This window comes from Oncorhynchus mykiss, chromosome 8 (assembly GCF_013265735.2).
Source record: "Oncorhynchus mykiss isolate Arlee chromosome 8, USDA_OmykA_1.1, whole genome shotgun sequence".
NCBI classification, from domain to species: domain Eukaryota; kingdom Metazoa; phylum Chordata; class Actinopteri; order Salmoniformes; family Salmonidae; genus Oncorhynchus; species Oncorhynchus mykiss.
This window is the reverse complement of record NC_048572.1, coordinates 15,677,810-15,698,468: the sequence shown is the minus strand read 5'-3', so window position 1 is coordinate 15,698,468 and position 20,659 is coordinate 15,677,810. Positions and strand designations below refer to the sequence as shown.

General features: G+C 41.9%; 1 protein-coding gene across 8 annotated transcripts in view; it reads left to right on the top strand.

Annotated features, from left to right (window-relative positions):
• LOC110529470 (collagen alpha-1(XII) chain) overlaps nt 1-15,897 on the top strand; it is a 102,006-nt gene extending 86,109 nt beyond the window's left edge. For 7 of the 8 annotated variants that reach the window (XM_036984855.1, XM_036984860.1, XM_036984859.1 and 4 more), the window contains 15 exons: nt 3,417-3,575; nt 3,869-3,946; nt 5,782-5,868; nt 6,310-6,363; nt 6,756-6,851; nt 7,320-7,373; nt 8,922-8,975; nt 9,094-9,147; nt 9,570-9,641; nt 9,768-9,803; nt 9,907-9,973; nt 10,136-10,321; nt 11,648-11,716; nt 13,210-13,380; nt 15,019-15,897. In XM_036984855.1, coding sequence (XP_036840750.1) covers nt 3,417-3,575; nt 3,869-3,946; nt 5,782-5,868; nt 6,310-6,363; nt 6,756-6,851; nt 7,320-7,373; nt 8,922-8,975; nt 9,094-9,147; nt 9,570-9,641; nt 9,768-9,803; nt 9,907-9,973; nt 10,136-10,321; nt 11,648-11,716; nt 13,210-13,380; nt 15,019-15,095 — 1,314 coding nt within the window. In that variant the 3' untranslated portion in view covers nt 15,096-15,897. Of the gene's footprint in view, nt 1-3,416; nt 3,576-3,868; nt 3,947-5,781; nt 5,869-6,309; nt 6,364-6,755; nt 6,852-7,319; nt 7,374-8,921; nt 8,976-9,093; nt 9,148-9,569; nt 9,642-9,767; nt 9,804-9,906; nt 9,974-10,135; nt 10,322-11,647; nt 11,717-13,209; nt 13,381-13,735 lie in introns of all 8 variants that reach the window. The other variant, XM_036984856.1, reaches the window with a different exon arrangement.
• Nucleotides 15,898-20,659: the final 4,762 nt, after the last annotated feature.

Genomic DNA, 20,659 nt, shown 5'->3' with positions numbered 1-20,659 from the left:
CACTTCTCACAGTGACTCTCCCAGTCATAGACAGACAGACAGACAGACAGACAGACAGACAGACAAGACAGACAGACAGACAGACAGACAGACAGACAGACAGACAGACAGGCAGGCAGGCAGGCAGGCAGGCAGGCAGGCAGGCAGGCAGGCAGGCAGGCAGGCAGACAGACAGACAGACAGACAGACAGACAGACAGACAGACAGACAGTAATGAGCTGGGATTGATTAGTGTAATTTCCCCTCTGTCAGTGGAGAGGTTGAAACTGTATTTTGCAGAGTGGCAAAATGCACATGTCTTTTTAAGAGGCAGATGACCAATAGTTACAGAGTTGTTGACTTGTAGAATCCACTTCTCCATCCCTGCTGCCAGCATATGCAGCATAAACAAACATGATTTAGACAGGCTAGCTTGAACCCAGACTCTCACTCCCTTATTTGAATGATGTCCTGATTTGTTTTTTTGTAGCCATCTCTGGCAGGAATAATGAAAGTGTTCTATGCTGAGGAAGGCTATGGGCTTCTAAACAGCCAGGTTGCACTGCTTCATGGCAAGGCTGATTTACCTCGATCTAATCAGTCAGGAAAGAGCTAACTCAAAGTTTGAATGGTCTTAGTTACCGGCGACAATCCAAAACTCCCTAAAATGGGTTTAACAGACGTGCTCTACTCAACAGGACAAATCCTATGAGGATTCTGAAGGAATTCAGAGCCCCCTGTGGGTATATTTGGTTGAAATACAATACCATTCTATCAACCAGTAAAAAAACAACAACTCACTGCTACTACTGTATAAACCTTCTCTAGATGCCCTTCTCGGATGACAGTTTGAGGGCTTGGTTCTCGCAGTAGGTTTACCAGATCCACAGGATTCAAACTCTAAAGCAGTTACTTAGACCATGATCGATAGTTGTTAGGAATCATGCAAATATCCATGTCCATAAAGATGATAAATTAGTGTTGACATACCCTGACTGCTCGACTCTGCTTTTCATCATTCAACTTGAACGTATCAAAAGTTTAATTAATTATCGAAAACCATTGTCTTGTGTTTGGAAAATACAATAATAGTCTTATGCCTATCATACCAAACAATACTCAAACAAAGGCATATGGATGTCATGGAAGCTTGAGTCAATGAACAAAAGGAAAACCATACAGATGTAGGTTCTTAATTTGATCACCCTGTTGCAGGAGAATCTTCCTGCAATGCAGAACATTTAAAACATGTAGTGTATTTTAGGTTTCAAAAGGCTTCTGAAGTTTGAAATTTCCACTTAGAAATTTCAGATTTGATTTTCCCTGTATCATCCCTACAAAAATGTCAATTAATTATTTTCATGCCCTAGTAAATTGGCTCAAATTAAGCTCTTACATCTGTACAGTATATTGTCCAAATGAGTAGAGAACCCTCAAGACGTATGTATGAAGAGGCTAATATGCTTTAGACAATGGTGAGCATGAGGTCCGAGAGAGAGAGGACATAATCATACTTGAACGGTAGAAGTTCTGGCATAGGAAGGTGCTGTGTAATCTGTCCCAGTGACTGACCGGAGGTCAAGGGAAACCCCGACATCTGTAACGTGGCCGTCACGTCAGTGAGCTTAGAGGGAATGCTGCTTGCTGCACACCACGTTTTTACCAAGACAGGGAAACCTTGACCAAGGGTTTACCTTTTGGTCATTATAGCTTCTTGGCATCTCTTTTCTGCAGGTTAAACTGTGAGATGTTTTATTGTTCACAAAGATATTTGTATTATTGCTCTGTTTGAATAGCTGGGTCTAACTCAGAGCTGGCCTTCTTAGAACTTTCTCTGAACGTTACTAACATTTTCTTGTGGATTTTATTTAATTGTTTTTAAATAACATTCTTACAACATTGGAACGTTTTCTTAATGTTCTCAGAATAATTTGAGAACCTGACTTTAAATAGAACCATGATTAAACCTGTAGGAAACGCTATGATGACGTACTGGAATTGCCACAGAAATTACCACAGAATAACACATTCTTTAAACTATTTGAGAACATCCCCAATATCAAACCAGTTGGAGAACGGTCATAGAACATTACCAACATTAAAATGAAATGAAACCATGTTTGAACATGTAGGAAATCCTCTGTTAAAGTAATGAAATACTAACTAAATAACGTTTTTTTGTGAAGTTCCTTAACTTTGCTGAGAATGTTTCAAAGCCAAGCAACTATCCTACACCATTCCCGGAAAGTTGTGGGAAGGTTGTATGTAAAATATCCATAGGATAACCACGCTCTCACCAAGCGCTAAGAAACATATGGTTCTCAGAACGTTATGTGTTAACTGGGCTTAAACTGAACTGGAGACTGTCTGAGACTGTATAGAGCGCCGTCTGATGATGTAATTTCCTCGAGTGGAGTTGATCATTTCTCCAAGTTGCTTGCTTAGGGTATATATTTACCTTATTTACCCTCTCTCTGTTCAAAACAGACTCACAGTTTCCATAAATTGCTGAGCGTGCTCCACTGTCTGTCTGCTCGCTCTCCCAGAAGAATCCTGAGATAGAAGCTTCCTCCGCTAGTGGTTTGCAAAACATAGCTATACATTTCCAACGATATTGACCACAATGAATGAAACCGCATGTGGTTGCCAAATCTCTGGGACTGACTCCATGGCTTGGTACAGTAGCATGTTGCCTGCTAAGTAAGAATGTGAATGAACTCCACAGAACAGCAGCTAGCCTCTTGGCAATAGAGGGAGAGCGTAAAAGGGAGCACTTCTTATGGCACACCACAAAACTACATCATCAGAAGATGTGAGGTTGACCTGAGTAAGGAATAGCAACATAATGCATACATTGACTCTGGGAAACATAGCGGTGGAAAGACTCATCCTTGGTGTACACCACATACACTTTAACCCCATGACCACAAGTAAATGAGAGAGATGAATGGATGACGGTGCTCTATAAATCATTGAGCAAGCATTTTTTGCTGAAAACATCTGATCTGGTATTTCCTACTGTGTTTTACCACACCAGGTTCATTTTACTGATGATATTACATGCTATATGACTAATATATATAATTAACAGGTAATACATTAGTACAGATTACTTTTTGAACCAGAACCATGTATCTTATCCTGAGAAAACCTTTAGGACACTGTACATCCTTAGAATTGAGTGTTAGCTATCAGAATGTGTTGAAATCGTGTGGCTTTATTTCTCTCTGGTCTACCTCTTTTGGAGGCTGTCAGTGAACACCACATCAAGGAGAGGAAATAACACATCCACATACACCCTGTGTCTTTCTGCGCTCTGTTGTCAACCCCAGATAACCCAATGATTTGCAGAGTTTCAAGATAGAAAGCAGATGGTCCTAGACGAAAGTATGTCCTGGACGAAGAATGTAACAACTCTCAATCTTTTCTCTATACAGCTCCACATCCTTGTTTCCCCCACCAAAGTCAAGCTGAACCTCGACTGCCAAGAGGTGGCGGACAAGGAGATTAAGGAAGCTGGAAACACGTCCATGGACGGCTATCAAGTCCTAGGCAAAATGTCCAAGTCCATTGGTTCCAAGGGGAAAAGTGCAACTGTAAGTGAACTGTCACACAACGTCAAGGCATATGGACCTACTGGACCTAGCAGCCTACAAGCAAGTCAGTTATAGTACCCCTGTGTATCTGAGTGCTGTAATGACAGGAGGAAGTCTTGAAGCGTACTGTCTCCAACATAGTTTACCCCAATTGGAGTGTGCCTCAGTTATCCTTATATGATTCTCTGTGGGCTCTCTGTCTGCATGCTCTTAGTTGGTATTTTTGGATGACAAGGAAGTATCAAAGACATATGTAACTAACACTGTTTTACTTTTTATCCCTTGTTCCACAGTTCCAGCTCCAGATGTTCGATATTGTGTGCACCCTGGGCTGGACGAGCAGAGACAGATGCTGTGACCTTCCCTCTATGGTGAGTAAGAGCAGCCTCAGTGGACCTCCGCTGAAGCTTTCCCTAGGTACAGATCTAGGATCAGCTTCCTCTGCCCCAATCCTAACCTTAGCCCATTAGTGGGGGAAATGCAAAATTCATCACAGATCAGTGTCTAGGGACAACTTCACCCTACATCTGGACCTCCCTGGAGGGGAGAGGCGGGCAGTACAACTTAACAGACGCAAAGCAAGCTCTGAACAGTCTGTTAACATTTTCACCGACCCATCTCCTTAGTTCTCCTGTTGAGCATCTGTGTGTGTGTGTGCAGGCGTGTGTGTTTGTGCACGTTCATATTAGACGCATGCTTCTAATGCTTATTGCTTGTCTCATCTTTTAACATTGCAGTAAACAAATGCATACCCATCCCACATCTCTTAAGGACATACTTACATAATCCTGAACACATGAAGAAGAAATCTGATTTTCTCAATGGTCAACTAGTGTGCAGACAGCGAGCTCAGTACATTCCACTTAATCTATGGAAAAGTGATAGCAGCGAAGCATTGCATGATTAGAACTTGACTCTACCACCCCTATGCAGTTGTCCTATCTAATATATCTAATATGTCAAAGACATCGTAGAATGACAACGTGCCTCAGTACCAAGTACATTTCTGGCAGCGAAAAAGGAAAGTCATTCAGTCTATATAGAACAGGAACATTTTATGCCACCTGTTTTTTCTTCTTAAATTATTCCAACTCTTGGAAGACTCCCATTGGATGTTTATGAAGCACATGAATTAGGCCTTGCTATAATTGTTTAAATAGCCCAGCTGCAGCTTCAAACGCCTTTTGTCAAGTAGTATATGTCACTGATTTGCAGTTACCCTGCCCGGTTTCCCCAGCGCCTCGCCATTAGGTGGAGAAGCAACGGCTATCGACTGTAAAGGCATCACAACTATGAACGACCTTCAACAATACGCACATTAAACAACAAACAGTGCCAAGCTATGAAGACATTGTCAATAACAACTCTTGTTACACGTTTCACGTGATCCTTTTAATGTACTGTACCGCAGGCTCTGGTGTTTTGACCCTGGGTCCTATGCCTCATAGCCCCTGTTCGACCTCGACTTTCTCACTTTAGTCCCACCAGAGTTATCCAGGAACCCGCCTCTGTTTCAACAAGTAAAAGCAGCTTTTGTTTCAAGAGCCTCACGATCACTGTTGGTTGGACACCCAGAATGTAAAAACATGTGTGTAGGGCTTTTGGGTAGGGGGTAGGGCTTTTGGGTAGGGGGTAGGGCTTTTGGGTAGAGGGTAGGGCTTTTGGGTAGGGGGTAGGGCTTTTGGGTAGGGGGTAGGGCTTTTGGTTAGGGGGTAGGGCTTTTGGGTAGGGGGTAGGGCTTTTGGGTAGGGGGTAGGGCTTTTGGGTAGGGGGTAGGGCTTTTCAACAATTGGCTTGCTGGAAGCTCATGATGTCCATTGCCACAGGATCATTGCATGCAACACAGCTGTCTGATTGAGCTGTTCTAGTGAAATATTAGCTGTCAACTAGAGAGCATGTACTTCATCTGTTGTATAGTCTTGACATGTACCGTACTACTGGTACTAATACCATCTAATCATTCCAAATAAGCCATATTATCCTGTAACCTCCTGAGCCTGCCTCTGTTTACATTATGTTTCCATTCAGTCATTTAGCAGATGCTCTTACCCAGAGAAACTTACAGTCATGAAGTCTGTAATTCTGCGTACATGAGACTGGCTGAGTGGATTACCTGCAGCTTAATCAGCATCTCTGCAGACTCACAGAGAACTGGGTCTGTGTTTTTGGCCAACTCCTGTGCCTGTCTGTTTCCTTACCCTATCAGAGAGAGGAGTCCAAGTGCCCGTCCCTCCCCAAAGCCTGCACATGCACCTCAGAGAGCACAGGACTCCAGGGACCACAGGGGGCAGTGGTAAGACATCCTCTACAGCTGCATCTCAAACGGCACCCTATTACCTTGGCTCTGATAAAATAATGGTGCACTCTGTAGCCAATAGGGTGCTTCTTCGGACTCACACTCCTTCCCTCTCTCTGCTGCAGGCCAGGGGGTTCTAGTGAATTCCTTGATCTGCCGATGGAAAATTATATTTTTTGACACGTTCCTATAAATGTTATGACTGTACAGTTTCACTCTGAAACATATTCATTATGCAGGACTGACTGTACAATTTGGCCTTTATTTGTTTTTAAAAGGGCAAACCAGAAGGAAACTACAGTAGTCTGCATGTTATGACTACGGAGCCCCCAGGGAGAGAGCATCCATCCTGACAGCATCCTGACAGATGTCGCTCTGGGCTTCTAGACACTCCTATCCCTCACAGTGTTAACTTGACTAATGCTCTTCCTTCCCCAGGGCGCACCTGGGAGCAAAGGTCCCCGGGGGGAAAGAGGGGAGACTGGTCCGGCTGTAAGTACCTAACCTCACCTCTCAGAGTCCCTCTTTAGGGCTGCAGGGTTACATTTTAAAGTCATAACTGACGTCAGTCATAAAGTGGTCAAGGTCGTTGACACAGTTTGGAGAATGTGGAATATTGGAGTATCCTTTAAACTGTTTGCAGTATCATGGCTTGGATGTGGAAGAAAAACATCTGAATTCACTTATTGGCAATGTGTTTGTCTTCTCGAAACTGAGGGAGGCTCTGTTTGACAGTGCATGCATTCCACGGTTTCTGGTGCCTTCTTCCACACATTGCAACAGTAGCATTTGACTGCACTACTACTTTTAGTCTGGAGATCTCAATATTAACATACTTTCCAGGTCTAATTGATTCTTATCTCTTGTCTTTGTTTCTCTGATAGGGTCCAATTGGACCGCGTGGAGATACAGGCTTGCCAGGACCTATGGGTCTCCCCGGCCCTCAAGGACGCAGTGGGCTGTCTATTCCAGGAGAAGCTGTGAGTTGAACACTCCACACGCCTACACACACTCCCCTCTCCCCAGCCACTGCCACACACAGCTCATTTACAACGGTTAAACGTAAATCCCATGATGACTTCACACACCAAATAGGGATCATTTTGGCCATTTATTATGTAAGGAATTTACAAGCTGGAGTAATTGTGGCAAGGGCCTGTAGAGCCTGCATTCCTCCATGTCTGGGGCTAAACGTGATATCTGGGGCCTTTAAACCAGCCTGTGCATAAATCACCACTGGGATTTCCTTCTCTGAAACACACCCAGACTCAAGAGAAATGTCTCATTAACCCATGGCCTGTTTGGACATCACCAATATACTTCCACACATCTCGCACACAACTCTCATCACAGTGTGTTTATCTTGGGTTACACAAAGACAGATTGACAGATTTTTTTAATTATGTGATCCACTGAGTGTGAATGGGTTTCTCCCTTCACTGTTTCAGGGCCGACAAGGACCAAAAGGAGAAGCTGGTGATTCTGGGCTACCTGGACAGAAAGTGAGTGCTGCTTTGGCCCGCGGCCCCGGCTGTGTTTTAGAACAGGAAACCAGGGATAATTCACAGATATGCTACTACTCTGGCCTCTCTCCATGTGGCAAGCCATAGACAATATTTCTTATGAAGAGGACTCACAAAGAGACAGTAACTAACAACAGGTTGAGATTCCCCAATTTGGATTTATTCTCTGTTAAGTGAGTGGAAAACCATTCAGCCTGATCAACCATTTCTGTTAAACAAAGGTCGTTCTAGTCAGGCCGTCCACATTAGGCCTTCTTCCTTGTGTCAGTGGTTGTACTGCAGTGCCTCCCTCCTTGTGTCAGTTGTTGTACTGCAGTGCCTCCCTCCTTGTGTCAGTTGTGGTACTGCAGTGCCTCCCTCCTTGTGTCAGTTGTTGTACTGCAGTGCCTCCCTCCTTGTGTCAGTTGTGGTACTGCAGTGCCTCCCTCCTTGTGTCAGTTGTGGTACTGCAGTGCCTCCCTCCTTGTGTCAGTTGTTGTACTGCAGTGCCTCCCTTCTTGTGTCAGTTGCTGTACTATGGTGCATAGAAAACTGATGAGGTGATAAAAAAATGTATGAATGAAAAATCCGGTTTCCTGGAGCCTATATTTTGTAACGTACCAACCGTCAATGATAGATGGCATAGCTACACAGAACATCATGGTAAATGACCTTCTGCTTACATAACGAAGCTGGCTCTTCTATTTAATCAACATTGACAACATTCAATGATTTCCAGGCTTAGCTTGTGACTTTTTACACAACAACAATGCACTTCCATGTGTCCTCAGACGTCTGTATTTTAGAGATCCTTTGAGATGGTCTTCATTAGACCGACAGCACCACAAATAAATAGAAGCTCCAGTACTCATACATAAAATGGCATCTTTGTACTTCTAGAAATAGCCCATTTTATTTATAGATTCAAGAAAAGAAAAGAGAAGCCCCTTTTGTGACTGAAAGATGTCTCCTAGAAAACTCAGAGTATTTCTATGCTGAGTTCATTCTGATTTAGGAAACAAGCCCCCACCCTTCCCATATAAAATAAAATAAAGTAAACCTCTGTTCGGAATTAATGCAGCTGTGTTTATGCCACAAGACACTGGAGAATGAATTACCCAGTGTAAGATAATTATTGATTCCAAGTTAAAAGCCTTGGTAAACCCATCCCCAAAGTGATTGTGGGTAGTGTTTGCAGGTGACCATGCTAGAACAGATGCTGTGGCAATATGCATTTAATGACTTGCAGAGTACGCAGCCCTGTTTTATAATGGCCAATAAAATGGATCTGGAATATGTTATGTTCCCTGTAAATCTAATGCCAAAGCATCAAAGGCCAGAGAGGATTGACAATAAAAAAGTGAGCAGGGTTTTTGAGCAAACGAGAAATAAAAGGGAGATTTACTGTCTGACACACGGAAAACTGGTGGTGAAACAAACTGGTTTGAGTTGGTTGGTCAAAGGAACTTGACCTGTGTTAATGTGGGCTGTGAGGGGGAAAACATATCCAGCTCTGAAGTGGGTTATGTTTCTGTCTTTTTCCCCCAGGGTCCACCTGGGGTAGCTGGGACCATCGGCCCAATTGGACCTGCTGGACCTAGGGTGAGTCTATAGGCCATTGTCTAATGATCACACAATATCTAGGCCTAGGGTTTAATGTGCTTGATCCTGCCATCTCAATAACTTGTTTAACTCTATTGTCTGTGTGTTGCAAATGCAGGGACCCCAAGGAAAGGAGGGGCAGGCCGGATCCAGAGGCCCAACAGGACCAATGGTATGTTCAGACAAAATGCAGTCAGAGAGAGAAAGGAATCTATGTACTGTATATCATGTCACTGTCAAGCTCATACTCTCCTAAACTGTAGTAAAGACAGACCACAAGTCTCTTGAATGTAATCTGATTGGTTGTTTTGTTTGTGTCACTGTATCTGATTGGTTCCTTTGTTTGCGTCACTGTATCTGATTGGTTCCTTTATTTGTGTTGCTGTATCTGATTGGTTTCCTTTGTTTGTGTCACCGTATCTGATTGGTTCCTTTGTTTGTTACTGTATTGACTGATTGATTTTATCTGCCAGTAAAAACATTTTTAAAACATACACACAGTACATACATTTTTTAACTGTCCATTGTGTTCCCTTAAAGTGCATGGTGTAATACATGTATCAGAGTGGTGATTTTGTGCTTGTCACTGTTCAGGGACCTCCCGGATCTCCTGGAATGCCTGGTGCTTCAGGAAAACCAGGAAAGTCTGGTGAAAGAGGTGTTTCGGTAAGCATATATCAAATTATACCAAATTTCATAATCCAGTTCTCCATGTTATGCAAACCACAGAAATGCAAAATTATTGCATCATACAGTGAAATGTAAGGGCCTTGTATTCTTCTGTTAATTCAGGGAGCCAATGGTATGAAAGGGGACAGAGGAGAGAGAGTGAGTAACATCCCCAAGGGTCTATCTTCAAGTTTTTAACCTCAGTTAATCTCAGTAAGTCATGTATATTCATCACCAAGCCTTATTCCTTATTTGCTTCTAGGGTGACTTTGCTCCTCAGAACATGATGCGATCCATAGCCAGACAAGTGTGCGAGCAGATAGTTAGCGGTGAGTGGGACTTTTTTTAGCACTACATTCAGAAGGAGTTCTGCCACTACAGTGAAATCAAAGTCGTAACAGAGTCTGCATTTCATTAAATGTCTGAAATCAAATCCTAACAGAGTCTGCATTTCATTAAATGTCTGTTACCTTTTCAATGTCGACTTTTAGGACAAATGAGTCGAGTCAATTCAATGCTGAACCAGATTCCCAGCGGTTACCGTAGCAGCAACAACCCAGGTCCCCCCGGATCCCCAGGGCCCAGCGGTAACCAGGGTCCCCGTGGAGAGCCCGGACAGACAGGCAGGAACGGATTCCCAGGAAGTCCTGGACAACCTGGCCCACAAGGAGAGAGAGGTACGTTGTCCCGCATGCCCATTTGTGTCAGGAGCCCAAGAATTCCCCTATGTTGACTAATAAAGCTGTTGTCAATAGGTCTCTACGTTGACTAATAAAGCTGTTTGTCAATAGGGCTCTATGTTGACTAATAAAGCTGTTTGTCAATAGGTCTCTATGTTGACTAATAAAGCTGTTTGTCAATAGGTCTCTACGTTGACTAATAAAGCTGTTTGTCAATAGGTCTCTATGTTGACTAATAAAGCTGTTTGTCAATAGGTCTCTATGTTGACTAATAAAGCTGTTTCTCAATAGGTCTCTACGTTGACTAATAAAGCTGTTTGTCAATAGGTCTCTATGTTGACTAATAAAGCTGTTCGTCAATAGGTCTCTACGTTGACTAATAAAGCTGTTTGTCAATAGGTCTCTATGTTGACTAATAAAGCTGTTTGTCAATAGGTCTCTACGTTGACTAATAAAGCTGTTTGTCAATAGGTCTCTATGTTGACTAATAAAGCTGTTTGTCAATAGGTCTCTACGTTGACTAATAAAGCTGTTTGTCAATAGGTCTCTATGTTGACTAATAAAGCTATTTGTCAATAGGTCTCTACGTTGACTAATAAAGCTGTTTGTCAATAGGTCTCTATGTTGACTAATAAAGCTGTTTCTCAATAGGTCTCTACGTTGACTAATAAAGCTATTTGTCAATAGGTCTATATGTTGACTAATATTTTTTTATGTCAATAGGTCTAGCTCAGGAGGGTCAAACTCCATTTCTGGAAGGCTGTGTGCCTGCTGGTTTTTGCTCCTCCCTTGTAGTTAGGAACTCCTCACCTGGTTGTCTAGGTCTTAAGTGGACACACATTGAAGGGAAATAACTAAGGAAATATCAAAGGAAAAAACTAAACCAGCAGACACACAGCCCTCCACCGCTGACCGAGCTGTTCAATATCAGTAGGCCTAGCTAGAGTGTCTTGCTGTGTGGAATCAGAAGATAATCAATCATATCACAGTTGGAACAAAGACTGGACATTTTTCCATAGACGAGACATTTTGTCTTACTACTGTCTTAGCAATGGAATGAAGCCTTCAGGGACTTTTCCAAAGTCTCATCTTCACAACATATTCCATTTGTCTCAGTAGTTCTGTCTGTATTTCTGTGTGTCTTTCCGTAGGCCTGTCTCAGACTGTTTTCAGTGGCTTGGGAAATGTCCATCTATTTTTCCCCCTACAAGCTTTATTAATATTTAACTTCCTGTGTGGTCATAATGGTTTCATTAGGCTTTTCTCTTTGAGTGTGTCCTTGTCTTTGTCTGCTGTCAGTGATTCTGGTTGTTTGTTTCTCAGGCCCGGCAGGAGAGAAAGGTGATCAAGGAACACCAGGAGTCGGACAGAGAGGACAAAGAGGACCACCTGGTTAGTTTCACAACATTTCCGCTCCAGGTCCACAACTATCCATTCCTCCTTTGTCCTGTATAGCATCGTATCTGAGTCTCAATAGCAACACCCATCTCCTTCCACGAGGGTGCTCATTCAGCAAACTTAATCTCTCCATGTGATTCTCATGGCATCATATTCTTTTGTTTGAATCTGGGGAAATCAATCATTACTTTACTTTAGCTACAGTAATGGGAGTCATTTCTCACCACATCTCTCATTGTAAGCTGGGTGTGTCACTGTGAATTGAACCATTCCTCCCAGTTAAAATGTGCCTTGCAGTAACTACAGGCTACAGATCAGCTCAGAGGTGTTGCCTGAAGCTGTGCTGGGCCAGATGTGCTTAATAAATTATCAACGCTGCTGTCCAGTGTTTTCCCAGTTAAACACTGCATTCTAGGGGATTTATGTTGCCTTTGTGTGTGAGGTGCTCGAATGCACAGATGTTGAAATAAATTCTCCGTTCACACTGGGGTAAACATTAATTACCGCACCTGAAGATAGGACCCATCCGAAACCTATGACACCTCATGGTTAGAAAACTGCCCGTTCAGAGTGAAAGCAATGGGAAAGCAGTTACAGTTGCAAATGTGAAAACCAAAAGAGTGAGAGAGGTTTATGTGTGTGACTTATCTGTACCAAACGGATACATGACATCAAACTGTCTGGATATAGTCACCTGAGTTGATTTCAGAATCCGTTCAAATGGCTTGAGCAGTACCACAGTCATTACACACTGTTACTGATAGGCCCAGTGTGCTGACAGAGGTCACCGTTTGTGTACTGAAACCAAGGATTCCCTTTGGTTTAACCCTGTAATGCAGAATCATTAGATTCCAGACAAACTGCCTACCAAGACATCCAACAATAACATGAGCTCATCCTGCCAGGGGCTGTAGAGTAACAATACAGGTGTAGCTAATACAGCCATCCAGTCTTCCACTTCCATACAGCATGTTTAACTATAAAGCACTGGGCTTCCAGAAGCCTGATCTTCAACAAGAGGAGCTTGGAAAAAAAACATGCAATTTACTTAAGGTCTACAAGGTCAAGACTTGTGGAAAGTGGTCTTGAATCGGGGGGAAAGGAATTTCCCAGATTACTGGGGAAGCTAGCTGATGGTGAGTGATTGTTCATGGGCTAATCAGATGGACATGCTGAGGTCTTCTTGTGGCCTCATTCACAACACATGTTTAAAGGACTTGGAGGAGCATGAATGAAAGGCTGAAGGAGTTAAGGTGAAAATTCCAAGCTTAGGCTTTTATAAACGTCTAGACGAAACAGAGGAAGGAAAAAGGTTCAACGAAGAAATCCAGGTTTTTCCTTCAGCTTCAGTTTGTCCTTTTTTTAAATTGAATGTTCCAAGCTGTTGTGGCAGAAACAGTTACTACTCTTAGAGTTCCCACTGATGTCACAGGGTGACGACACTCAGATGGGTTCTGATTGGTTGGTTGTGATTTTCTTTCTTTCAGGCCCAGCAGGCGAGACACGGACCGGCCCTCCAGGCCCCGCAGGCTCCACCGGGCCCCGCGGTCCTCCTGGGCGCCAAGGGTTCGCAGGTATTAGGGGCCAACCTGGCACTCCTGGCTACTGTGACTCTTCCCAGTGTGTCGGCATTCCTTACAATGGACAAGGATACCGAGGTATGTAAACTGGAAAGGTAGATGGCATGACATCCTCAATGATTGCATGAAGCCGCAGCATGAAACGTGAGTTACAAGCATGAGTAGTTACTACATAGTTACTACATAGTTACTACATAGATGCTTCATAGTTGCTTCAAAGTTACTACATAGTTGCTTCATAGTTGCTTCATAGTTACTACATAGTTGCTTCATAGTTGCTACGTAATATAAGTACAGTACAGACTGATGACAAATGGATATATTCCAGAAACGACTATATATAAATTGTGATAATTGATTTGTTAACATTAGGAGAGAAAGTTAATATTCCCATACCAACTGAAGACTAACACCCTGTTTGACCTTATTTCAGGTTCACCATAGTAAACTTTCTAAATCGCCTGTGCTGCTTTCACTTTGAATTCCTGAAAAAAATTCCTCTTACTGAGATACTTGCTCACGCGCTCTAGAGCTGTTTGAGGATAACCACCAAAGGATAACATTAACAAACTATGTTGAGAAAGACAAGAACAACAACGTGGACTGGTACTAACAACATTGTAGAGCAACTAGAACAAACAAGCATCGGTGATGGCAACAACGTAGTGGTCTGTTTGCATCTTGAAGCCAAAGAACGAACAGAGAAACCTATCGGGTGGAGGACCATACACAAACAAACAAACAAACAAACAAACAAACAAAAACAAACAAAAACACTAACCAGGTTGTATTTTGTAACAGAGAGAATCAACAACTTCAACAATATTAATATTGTTACTCTTGAGGTGTTATCTGTAAATAAACTAAATGATGTTTGAATCACATCCACAAAATGTAGTTTTAACACCTGTAGTTACACTTTTGCCTTGTAACCTGCTGCTTGCTGAATGCCAACATGAATGCCTCTTTTTCTATGTCCCCACAAGTGATGTTTCTGTAGCCTACACACACACACACCGACTGCTCAGGCTCATATTGTACCACGTCCCCACAAGTGATGTTTCTGTAGCCTACACACACACACCGACTGCTCAGGCTCATATTGTACCACGTCCCCACAAGTGATGTTTCTGTAGCCTACACACACACACCGACTGCTCAGGCTCATATTCTACCATGTTCTCCTGGAGGTAGTGTTTCTCTCTACGTACACATTCTAAGAATCGTCATTCATACATTCTCTGGTTCTCATTTCTTTATTTTGCTGTAGTATTAATGGATATTCTACCACTACCAGCTGATTACCTCTGTTATGTTATGAGGAATAACATCACAAAATGTATGATTAGGCTGGTGCTAGAATGACTTGATTTTTGATATTTTGTAAATGAATGAGCTGCAGAAAATGGCAATGATGATTCTGTTAAATGACTGAACCCACCCACAACCACTCAAGCTGGACTAACATTGAAATGCTAACATCACACAGATTTAGAAAATGCACTGAATTGTTTACAAACCCTTTCTATCAGTGCCCTTCAAAATCACAACCTATCTGAATATGGCCACGCCCACTCAATTGTGTCATTTCACCAGTATACTGCATGTCCAAGCCTGAAAATAAAACATACTGTAACACAACAGTTTGTGCATGTTGAGACATACTCTGCAAATTACACTCATGTTCAATCGGCATAAAACACTATTTCCAACCAGAGCCATATTCACCTGAGCCTGAAACCTACGTAGTCCCAACACCTGAAGAAGAAGATGACTCACAAAACGAGCGTTGAGAGAGGTCACTATCAAGAAAGGAATCCAAAAGGATAGCGTCATAAAATAGGTTATTTTTTGTTCTTCTTGTGTTTGTTTTTGTTTTGTTCACATATGGTGTCATTAAGGGCTATGCACATTTCACTAAAAAGAGGTTTGATACCTCATCTATTTTTGGAAGTACCTTAAATCATATGTGAATTCAGAAACAAAAACAAAATCCTATACATTTTTCCATGACAATCTGTGAGCTTGCTGTTTTTTCCTATTGTATCTTTTGCTTGTAACATATCTGCATTAAGTGTTCATCGAATTGCAGTGTTGGACAATGCAAATGTTTGTTCACACAGTGTTGAGCATCCAATGAAAAACACTTCTCTTTCCAATCACGGTTCATTCAAAATGTCTGATTATCAAATTATGTCTTATTCCTATTTTATACTTTTGCTCTGTTTTTCACTTGAAAGATGGCCATCTGTTCACCATCTACCTAAAGTTTTCATCTTCAGTACTGCAGTTTAACATGGCTTCCATTTTGTATCTTTAGACTAAATGTTTATCAGTTTTCTTATATCAAATCACAGCTGATTTTACCAAAGGTTGCATGTCTGTGGTGTATATTTAGTATGTTTTTTAATCAGAATATAGTTGTTATCATTGTTGTTTTATTAATATCGAATGCAGTTGGAATTTGTGTGCAAGACTATGAATATGGTATTGCTGCTTCATGTTTTAACTTCAAATTGTGAATTCCACAGCCTTATTTTCTTATTTATTTCTGAAACAGAAGAGGCATTTTTCAATAAAACTACTGAAAATGTGCTCTCGTGTCAATCATGATTTCACTGCAGCTTAATATAGGATTTGGAAATGGATTGTTTTTCAGGGATATGATTTAACACATTCACAACAATCAAATCAAGAAAGAAGCCACTGCCATAAAAAAGCCAGACTACGGTTTGCAACTGCACATGGGGACAAAGATCCTACTTTTTGGAGAAATGTCCACTGGTCTGATGAAACAAAAGTAAAACTGCTTGGCCATAATGACCATTGTTATGTTTGGAGGAAAAAGGGGGAGGGCTTGCAAGCCGGAGAACACCATCCCAACAGTGAAGCACAGGGGTGGTGTAACCAATGTGAAATGGCTAGCTATTTAGCGGTGGTGCACGCTAATAGCGTTTCAGTCGGTGACGTCACTCGCTCAGAGACCTTGAAGTAGTTGTTCCCCTTGCTCTGCAAAGGCCGCTGCTTTTGTGGAACGATGGGTAACGATGCTTCGTGGGTGTCAGTTGTTGATGTGTGCAGAGGGTCCCTGGTTCGAGCCCAGGTAGGGGTGAGGAGAGGGATGGAAGCTATACTGTTACAGTGGCAGCATCATGTTGTGGGGGTGCTTTGCTGCACTTCACAAAATAGATGGCATCATGAGGAAGGAAAATTATGTTGATATATTGAAGCAACATCTCAAGACATCAGTCAGGAAGTTAAAGCTTGGTCGCAAATGGGTCTTCCAAATGGACAATGACGACAAGCATACTTCCAAAGTTTTGGCAAAATGGCTTAAGGACAACAAAGTCAAGGTATTGGAGTGGCCATCACAAAGCCCTGACCTCAATCCCATAGAAAATGTGTGGGCAGAACTGAAAAAGCCTGTGCGAGCAAGGAGGCCTACAAACCTGAGTTACACCAGCTCTGTCAGGAGGAATGGGCCAAAATTCACCCAACTTATTGTGAGATCTTGTGGAAGGCTACCCAAAACGTTTGACCCACATTAAGCAATTTAAAGACAATGCTACCAAGTACTAATTTAGTGTATGCAACTTCTGACCCACTTGGAATGTGACGAAAGAAATAAAAGCTGAAATAAATCATTCTCTGTACTATTATTCTGACATTTCACATTCTTAAAATAAAGTGGTGATCCTAACTGACCTAAGACAGGGAATTTTTACTAGGATTAAATGTCAGGAATTGTGAAAACTGAGTTTAAATGTATTTGGCTAAGGTGTATGTAAACTTCCAACTTCAACTGTATATCTGATGGTTAGACGACATGGATGAGTGCTGACAATGAAGAGTTCAGATTTTAGAGAATACACAGAGGTGTACAAATCCATTAGTCCTATGTGTTATTGTTTTCCCATTGAGGACCAAGTGTTTTCATTAATTATTTTAAGCGCTATCCTCTGGATCCACATTGTACATTTTGTTGTATGTCTTTTACCCAAAGAAATGACATTAAATTAGATTCAGTTCAATCAGATGGAGCCATTTTTTTTTACTAAAAAACACGTTCCTAAGGGTACAATGAAAAGATTTAAGGAAGTTCACTACGTCTATATGCAGCTCTGGCGTTTTTCATCAGCACAGTTCTGGTATTTAATTGAAAAGGGATGAGCAGGGAGGGAGGAGGAATGTCCTTGCTCCTCAGCGTACCACTCTTATCAATAATGAGCCTTTGAAGTGAATCCATGATTTTCCCTAGAGAGGCATGGAGATTAAGATGCTGCTCTTTGATGGTGGTAAAATTAAAAACAGATTTCCAGCAGAAATAGTCTCAAGTCGCCATTTTCTCTGAGTATAAAACCAATATCATGTGAACTCTTCTTGAACCCGCCCAACAAAAAGTTCATCAAAGGGACGACTGGACGGCAAATTCAAATAGTTTAAACAGTATCAGTATCCTTGATCCTTGAAGTAGTTGTGAATGATGGTCGTTCTGTCATTACACTGTACGTTCTACATGATTGGAAAAGAAGGTGTCATCATTGTCGTGTTTTGATGCATGTTATGTTATAGAGGCATAAGATTACTGCCTATAAAAAGTAGTCCACCTCTCAAAGCCAGAGGTGACTCACCTCTTGGGGTCAGAGACGATACTATTGGCACAGGTGCTCTGGCTGAGTGCAGCACGTTGTCTCAAAGACGCCAGGCCAGATGAAATAGCAGCCTTTTGCACATTTGCAAACCATTCCTGGTGCACTGTATGCATCCCAAATGGCACCCTATTTCCTTTCTGGTGCATTACTTTTAAACAGGGCCCATATGGCTCTGGTGGAAAGTAGTGCACTATATAGGGAATATGGTGCCTTTTGGGATGCAATCCAGTGTCTGGTGGACTGTGGGGTCTGCAACTGGGGCTCACATTTGAGTTGGCGCACATACCTCTCACATCTGCAGAATATAATCAAACACTTTAATGTGAAGCCTCATTTGTCAGTGTGGACTTCTCTGATTAATGGCACTTGGGCACTTTAGTGGTGCATACACAGGGCTCGAGCAGATGAATCAGTTTCAAAGTGATGAATACTTTCGTATCACATGGCCCGAGTGTGTGGACAGAGGAATGAACAAAAGCATTGCGTTATCGTCCTTCACCTGGTCATGTGTGAAAAACAATATTGTATCCATACGATTTGAACTTCTTTTAGCAAAGAAGCTAACATTTTGGGACAAACCATAAAGAGTCCAAGGAGAGCAGCTTTCAACATGGTGCAGACCATTGTTTATACGTTACTGTGAAGTGGAATAAAAACTCATCTTCTGTCTGGCTTTTGGAGGCACTTAGCAGAACTATAAACTCACAGAATCTCCCTGGCCAAGAATGACCTCATGGAAAGAGGCAGCAGCAGCTAGGAGATGTGAGTCTGGCAGAGGGGCTGGTCTGCACAACATGAGGTGTTCCTTGAGCAGCAACTCCATTTCCTGATAGCACAGAGATGATCATATACCTGTTATGACGAGGTTTCCTTCTCCTCATGCAGTCCTCATGCAGAATCAGAGAGCGGATGAGCACCTGGAGTTCAAAGTAACAGAATAACTCAACTTGGTTCTGGAGCATTGGCTCTTTCTCCAAATTACATGGTGTCACCTCAGTTCAATTGGAATTGCTGACAGAATCCATACATACATCATCACATAAAGAGAGAGAGAGAGAGGAGAGAGAGAGAGAGCAAATATGAGGGTTTAAGATGTGATATTCAAAACATGCAGCCACAGTTCTTTTCCAGAGAAAGTCAAGTGAAAATGTATGTCAATTGTGCAATTACCCATACAGTAAATCATACGTTTACACAGCAATACACTGTGCAGTGCCATCAAACTGGTCTTTAGACCATCATAGTATGGGAGCATACTAAATTACAATGTAAAATGGCAGAGCAAGACAAGATGGTAAATTATGATATACTGTGTCGTTGTATTGATTATACACCATGAACAAGTCTAGATCAAAGTTAAGTCTCAATTAAGCTTTAAATACTGTTTATGGACAAGGGGATGTTTTAGCGTATTCAGAGTACACATGCAAGATAATGTATACTTGGAAAAGAGAATCTGAGAGAAACTATGCTTAACCTTTTTGTGTTTACTTTAATAATCCCTCTCAGGGTCATTGTGATTATATATAAGCTTGCATGCCGTCATTGTAGTTTAAATACCTCATGTATTCACGGTCTCCACATATGATGATGATGACATAACTGTTCATGCACTGTTGGAGTGCCAAAAACGTACAGTAAGACTCCAAATTTGGTTTTAAATATGACATTTTATGGCACAAGTTCTCAGTGGGATGAATGAAAAGGACTCGTAACAATCTCCTGACTGACTGCACATTTCTCCTCTACAATAAAAAGTCTCTAGATGCTTCTTGTTGACAAATAAAGTACAGAATTACATGGCTAAGCAGTCAAATTTTCTCACAGTTTTACAGTAGATGCTTAGTAAGGCTCAGTCGTTTAGCATTCAGTCAACATTACAACAGACCGCAAATATTCAAGAAGAGAGAGGGCTTCAATTAAGACGTTCTAGTTAGGCATGATATTTATACAGCCCCTTGTCTGGCGTTACACCCGAAGATAATCTCTAGTGTCTCACTAGGTCGATGAGATCATTGTTCCATTACTACATGGTTACATTTATCATGTTCCTCAAAGAAGGGATTGTGTGTGAGTTTTGCTTTGAAAGAGAGAAAAAGTAAATAACAATCCCACTTTTCATATAGAAGTATTATAGCCAGTACTTTATAGGGCAATATATACCGAGTGTACAAAACATTAGGAACATATTCCCTCAGAACAGCCTCATTTAGTCGGGCCCACACTCTACAAGGTGTAGAAAGCATTCCACAGCGATGCTTCTCAAACCGGTGTGCCTGGCACCTACTACCATACCCCGTTCAAAGGCACTTAAATATTGTGCATGTGTGTCAATGTAGATGAAGGGAGGAGAGGTTAAAGATGGATTTTTAAGCCTTTAGACAATTGAGACATGGACTGTATATGTGTGCAGTTCAGAGGGAAAATGGGCAAGACAAAATATTTAAGTGCCTTTGAACGGTGTATGGTAGTAGGTGCCAGGCGCACCGGTTTGAGTGTATCAAGAACTGCAGCGCTGCTGGGTTTTTCACGCTCAACAGTTTCCCGTGTTTATCAAGAATGGTCCACCACCCAAATGACATCCAAAAAACTTGACCCAACTGTGGGAAGCATTGAGTCAACATGGGCCAGCATCTCTGTGGAATGCTTTCGACACCTTATGGAGTCCATGCCCCAACAAATTTAGACTGTTCTGAGGGCAAAAG